At 38.5% G+C, this 7,087-nt stretch overlaps 1 protein-coding gene across 1 annotated transcript in view; it reads right to left on the bottom strand.

Moving 5' to 3' along the window:
• Positions 1 to 1,427: 1,427 nt before the first annotated feature.
• cst3 (cystatin C (amyloid angiopathy and cerebral hemorrhage)) overlaps positions 1,428 to 7,087 on the bottom strand; it is an 8,325-nt gene continuing 2,665 nt past the window's right edge. The window contains exon 3 of the mRNA XM_062058477.1: positions 1,428 to 1,824. Within this exon, the coding sequence (XP_061914461.1) occupies positions 1,750 to 1,824 (75 nt within the window). The 3' untranslated portion in view covers positions 1,428 to 1,749. The remainder of the gene's footprint in view (positions 1,825 to 7,087) is intronic.

Consider the following 7,087-nt stretch of genomic DNA (forward strand, 5'->3'; position numbering starts at 1 on the left):
GTAATAATCACTTAATCTGCTGTTGTTTGATACTTTACATTAGTTTAGGATGATACCACAAATTTGGGTATCAATCCGATACCAAGTCGTTACAGGATCATACATTGGTCCTATTCAAAGTCCTCATGTGGCCAGGGACATATTTCCTGAGTTTATGAACATAATATAACTTTTTTTTCAAAAGAAAGATTTTGTGATGCTAAAAATACCGATGTAATCATAGTAGTATCGACTAGATACACTCCTTTACTTGGTATCATTACAGCGGGTGTCAGGTGTAGATCCACCCATGGTATTTGTTTACATTCAGGAACGTCATCATTAGCGGTACTTTTTAGAGGCGGTATAGTACCGAATATGACTCATTAGTATCGCGGTACTATACTAATACCGGTATACCGTACAACCCTAGTGTGTGTACATATATATATATATATATATATATATATATATATATATATATATATATATATATATATACATACACACACACACGTGTATATATATATACTATTACATACATACAAACACACACACACATATGTGTTTGTGTATATGTATGTACGTATTCATGTATATATGTCTGTAAGTGTGTATGTATTTATGTATATATGTGTGTATTATGTATGTATGTCTGTATAACATGTGGACATTACAACAAGAACAAAACTATCAATATTACTACAATGTAGTGACAGGCAATTAAAAAACATTGTGTTGATTATTTAAAAAATATGTGGATTAAACATTAACGGTATTTACTTAGACAAACTTTAATTATTCCACAAGGGAAATTGTTCACAAGACAACTATCAAAAATCTTGTAATATGAAAAATAAACTAAATATATTTTCCTGAAAATCTTACAATGATAAAAAGTAGACATTTAAAGTTTAAAAAGTAGTATGGGAAGATCTAAAAAAAACCTTGGCATTTATAGCTTTAAACATTTAGCATCCCTACGAAACTGTTCATATTTTTTAACTGCAGGATGCAGCCTAAAACCTAAACTAAACCATACAATCATGAACATGACTTCAATATTATTTGTAATATTGTTTAAACAATTGTTGCATAATACATGTTAACATTGGTAAAAAAATATTTAATCTGTTGGTGGTATTTAAAATCAAGATGTATTTCAGAAACAAACATATGCTTAATTCTAACTTCCTCCCAATACAAGTCTATTAGCATAAACTGATGAAGCCTAATTATAAAAAAAAATATGTCAAATGTAGAGGACGCTTGTTCTCAGGGATATACAAATTATGAATAACACGAAGAGAGACGTCCAACCCCCTGGTACTTAGCTTTCTGTAAATGTGGCCCCCAATACTATTTAGTTGAATATCCCTGCTGTAAACTAATTGTTATTTTCATTATTTCATAGTGGTTGCAAGTATCACACACACATCACAAAATACTCAAATGATTATTATATATTTAATTGTGCCTCAAAAGACTGATTCATACAGGGGTACAATTGTTTAAAGGTGCTTTAATTTTATTATGAAACACATTTTGGTCATAAAATGCTAATTAGCAAAGAAGTGCACATCTATTTGTAGTTAGTTCGTTTCACTCTGAAGATCGAAAATAATACTGCATAGGTTCTCACATCGATTCTAAAATCTAAAAAAAACATGGTTAGCAGAATAAAGAAGTATTTTGCGGTTCAATTACAGGAAACAACAATGGTGGCGGTAGTAATCTGAAACATTGAAGGTTTCCTTCGTGGTTCATTTCCTAGCACGTTGTGTCTACCAGCTGCATGAAATGCATCCATGGGCGGCTCCACACACTGAATGTGCACACGTAGGGCTGTGGAAACAACATGCAAAATATAAATAAAATATGTTTTTTTTTCCCTATTCACATGGCACACTACGACACATCGCTTCCTCTTTTTAACTAATTTCTCACAGAAATAAAAGACAATGTCAGACACAATTTATGAAAGATAAACAGAAGTTAAAGGGGTCATATCATGATCGCTTTCCACATTTAAAACACTTACTGTGGTCTACATAAAATATAATTGTGTTTTTTTGGTCAACATTTTGCATGGATTTTTATTTTTTTTTTTTTACAGACAATCTTCAAACCGCTCTTTGACTGTCTCTTCAGGATGCGCCGCTTTTTGTGAGCGGTCTTATTTACATGCCTCTACTCCGACTGTCTTCCCCCCGTCAGCCATGTTGTAGTTTTGCGAGTCTACTGACAGATATAAGTTAGAACTAATACTATGTATTAGAAAGAGCAACAGCTGAGGCTGCATGTGCATGTCGAGCGGAGGAGCATGTTGAGTGTGCCAGCTTGCACACACTCACAGAGCGCACAAGAAGAAATGGTGTACAGAGGAGGAATGGCAAAAAACGGCAATTCTACTGGTTAATAAAAAGGGGGTGAGAAGTGCAGTGGTGGGCCGTCAGGGCCAGCAAGGCCTTCTCTGCTGGCCTAACATAACCAGAAATCATTATCATGATTAAAGATAAAAGTATTTTTTTTACTTTTACTTTCCCTAAATATCTAAAAGTCATATTCTCTTCATGTCATATTATGCTCCTTCGAGCGCTGTTGTTTTTAGGTTATAGAGTTTTTATCCAATCAGAATTCAGCTAGCTTATGTTGCCATGCTGTACCAAATCTGCCCGGGGACTTCAGAATCAACAATGCGGGTGTCCATGCACTGTCATTGAACGGACACAAACATTTGACAGACAGTTGCGATAGCCAATCAGATCACGATTTGTTGTCAGTAAGGCCTTCTAGCTGGCCTAAGGTAGATATATATTGTGACGTTATGAGCTCCATTACCCAGCATGCCACAGTAGTGAAGAGCATGCGCAGTAGCCCTGTTTAGGTTGTTGCATGCAGGTGGATGTTTTTGATGAGCACGCTGTGGAGTAAACTTTAAGAACTCAGCCAACACGGCTCGTCTGCATCTTTTATGATTAGACAAGACAACACATATATTTGCAAGGCCATTTTCAAGGAGGATATTTAAAGAGAAACTACATCTCGTGAGACGACGTCGGCCAACCCCGGAAGCTCGAATGGGTGCTACAAATTGTAAGTTCAAATATTTAATTTCTTTATTTTTTCACGTTTAGTATGTTTTTTTGCAATTTTAATTTTGACAATACCATATAGGATATGTTATAAATGCTGACTAGGTCCATCCAGACCCACACCTCCCGCCACCTGAACAGTTTTTCCCCTCGGCCATCAGGCACATGAACAATAATAACATCTAATAATGATCTAATAATCAGCTCATTTTATTAGCTATTCTGTGTTATGTGTTTTATGTTTCACCATGAAAAATTCTTAGTTTGTGAACCCGTTCTCAAACAATGGCAATAAAAACTATTCTGATTCTGATGCGGGTTTATTGATTTTTAAATGTGCCAGAAAATAACCTGTTTTGTACACTGTTGGTGGTGATTCAATGCACAGTAGTGCGTACATGTGTTTCTGTATAGTATTTCTCCAGCAATGGTCATGTGGTGATATAAATGACGGTATTTTGAGAGGTAATCATTGAAGTCGGACATCAGTTAAGGCAGGGGTCCCCAAACTTTGACTCGGGGGCCGCATTGGTTTACAAAAATGTGGCCGGGGGCCAGGCTGTGTGTGTGTGTATATATGTATTTTGTCATTTAACATCAATTAACATTGATGATAAATGACAAAACAGAAAACAAAAGAATGGCGGCGCATGGCTATGGCTATGCTGCGGCTCGCTAATGCTCTTGGGAGTGTAGAGCGATTTGGCAAAAAACACCCGTCATTTCTGTCAATTTCATGGCTGGCTCAAAGCGTGAACACTCTGTGATCACATACGACCGACAGACAATTCTGGATGTGGATGGATCGGGTCGTTATAGACTGAAAGATGCATGTACGGTGGACCTCCTCGCTAGCATGGGAATACTTTGCGGGCTACATCGAGCGGCCTTTGTAGCAGCGGAGTCAAGTGCTAGCGGTGACCGCCAATGGAGACGACGTAAGCGGTGCGAGCGGAAGCAGAAGCGGGGATGCCGAGCGGGGCTAACAACAAAGAGAAAAGCTAACCAAAGAAGCGTGGAGTCTCCGGGTAAGAAGCCATTTAAACTAGAACTAGCTGGATAATCCCTGCACACATAGCAATTCTCTTAGAATAAAACACAACTCACATAATGTTTTTTCTTTTGTGACCGTGTCAGAGGCAGACATACATTGTACTGAGGTAGCTAACTATGATGCGTTCAGTTTATCGCAACATCAAGCAAACAATCTGAATATCCCCGTCGTATCAATTCCTAGATATGGTCGAAACTATTTAAAGTGCAATACGCATAACAAACGCAACATTATTAATATTGCTACTTCGGATAATTTCAACAAACAATCCTCAAAACAGCCCACTACCTATAATATGGGCTTTTAAAACATAAGATCATTATCTTCCAAAACGTTATTAGTTAATGAAGTCATTAGAGACAACAAACTTGACGTCGTTGGTCTCGCTGAGACCTGGCTCAAACCAGACGATTTTTTTGCGCTAAATGAGGCATCTCCTCCTAACTATACCAATACACATGTTGCCCGACCTCTTAAAAGGGGAGGGGGTGTCGCACTAATATACAATGAAAACTATAATCTTACACCTAACCTAAATTATAAATATAACTCGTTTGAGGTGCTCACTTTGAGGTTTGTCACACCGCTGCCTCTCCACCTGGCTGTTATCTACCGCCCCCCTGGGCCCTATTCGGACTTCATCAGTGAATTCTCAGAGTTTGTTGCTGATCTAGTGACGCACGCCGACAATATAATCATAATGGGGGACTTTAATATCCATATGAATACCCCATCGGACCCTCCATGCGTGGCGCTCCAGACTATAATTGATAGCTGTGGTCTTACACAAATAATAAATGAACCCACGCATCGCAACGGTAATACGATAGATCTGGTGCTTGTCAGGGGTGTCACCACCTCTAAAGTTACGATACTCCCGTACACTAAAGTAATGTCCGATCATTACCTTATAAAATTCGAAGTTCTGACTCATTGTCAACAAACTAATAATAATAATAATAATAACTACTATAGCAGCCGCAACATTAATGCTGCCACAACGACGACTCTTACTGACCTACTGCCTTCGGTAATGGCACCATTCCCAAATTATGTGGGCTCTCTTGATAACCTCACTAACAACTTTAATGACGGCCTGCGTGACACCATTGATAGTGTAGCACCGCTAAAGCTAAAAAGGGCCCCTAAAAGGCGTACCCCATAGTTTACAGAAGAAACTAAAGCCCAGAAATTATCATGTAGAAAGCTGGAACGCAAATGGCGTGCGACTAAACTTGAGGTTTTCCATCAAGCATGGTGTGATAGTTTAATAACTTATAAACGCATGCTTACCTCAGCTAAAGCTAAATATTACTCAAATATCATCCACCTCAACAAAAATGATCCTAAATTTCTGTTTAGTACAGTAGCATCGCTAACCCAACAAAGGATTCCTCCCAGTAGCTCCACCCACACAGCAGATGACTTCATGAATTTCTTTAACAAGAAAATTGAAGTCATTAGAAAAGAGATTAAAGACAATGCATCTCAGCTACAACTGGGTTCTATTAACACAAATACGACTGTATATACGACGGAGACCGCCCTCCAAAATAGTTTCTCTCTCTTTGATGAAATAACATTGGAGGAATTGTCAAAATGTGTAAATGGGACAAAACAAACAACATGTTTACTTGACCCAATTCCTGGGAAACTTATCAAGGAGCTTTTTGTATTATTAGGTCCATTAGTGTTAAATATTATAAACTTATCACTTTCCTCTGGCACTGTTCCACTAGCATTCAAAAAAGTGGTTATTCATCCTCTACTCAAAAGACCTAACCTCGATCCTGATCTCCTGGTAAACTACCGGCCGGTGTCCCACCTTCCGTTTATCTCGAAAATCCTCGAAAAAATTGTAGCACAGCAGCTAAATGAACACTTAGCGTCTAACAATCTCTGTGAACCTTTTCAGTCCGGTTTCAGGGCAAATCACTCTACGGAGACAGCCCTCGCAAAAATGACTAATGATCTATTGCTAACGATGGATTCTGATGCTTCATCTTTGTTGCTGCTTCTTGATCTTAGCGCCGCTTTCGATACTGTTGATCATATTTTATTAGAGCGTATCAAAACGCGTATTGGGATGACAGACTTAGCCTTGGCTTGGTTTAACTCTTATCTTACTGACAGGATGCAGTGTGTCTCCCATAACAATGTGACCTCGGACTATGTTAAGGTAACGTGCGGAGTTCCCCAGGGTTCGGTTCTTGGCCCTGCACTCTTTAGTATTTACATGCTGCCGCTAGGTGACATCATACGCAAATACGGTGTTAGCTTTCACTGTTATGCTGATGACACCCAACTCTACATGCCCCTAAAGCTGACCAACACGCCGGATTGTAGTCAGCTGGAGGCGTGTCTTAATTAAATTAAACAATGGATGTCCGCTAACTTTTTGCAACTCAACGCTAAGAAAACGGAAATGCTGATTATCGGTCCTGCTCAACACCGACATCTATTTAATAATACCACCTTAACATTTGACAACCAAACAATTAAACAAGGCGACTCGGTAAAGAATCTGGGTATTATCTTCGACCAAACTCTCTCGTTTGAGTCACACATTAAGAGTGTTACTAAAACGGCCTTCTTTCATCTCCGTAATATCGCTAAAATTTGTTCCATTTTGTCCACAAGCGATGCTGAGATCATTATCCATGCGTTCGTTACATCTCGTCTCGATTACTGTAACGTTTTGTTTTCGGGCCTCCCTATGTTTAGCATTAAAATATTACAGATAGTACAAAATGCGGCTGCTAGACTTTTGACAAAAACAAGAAAGTTTGATCATATTACGCCTATACTGGCTCACTTGCACTGGCTTCCTGTGCACCTAAGATGCGACTTTAAGGTTTTACTACTTACGTATAAAATACTACACGGTCAAGCTCCTGCCTATCTTGACGATTGTATTGTACCATATGTCCCGGCAAGAAATCTGCGTTCAAAGAACTCC

Source organism: Entelurus aequoreus, linkage group LG09 (genome assembly GCF_033978785.1).
Source record: "Entelurus aequoreus isolate RoL-2023_Sb linkage group LG09, RoL_Eaeq_v1.1, whole genome shotgun sequence".
Taxonomy (NCBI): Eukaryota; Metazoa; Chordata; class Actinopteri; order Syngnathiformes; family Syngnathidae; genus Entelurus; species Entelurus aequoreus.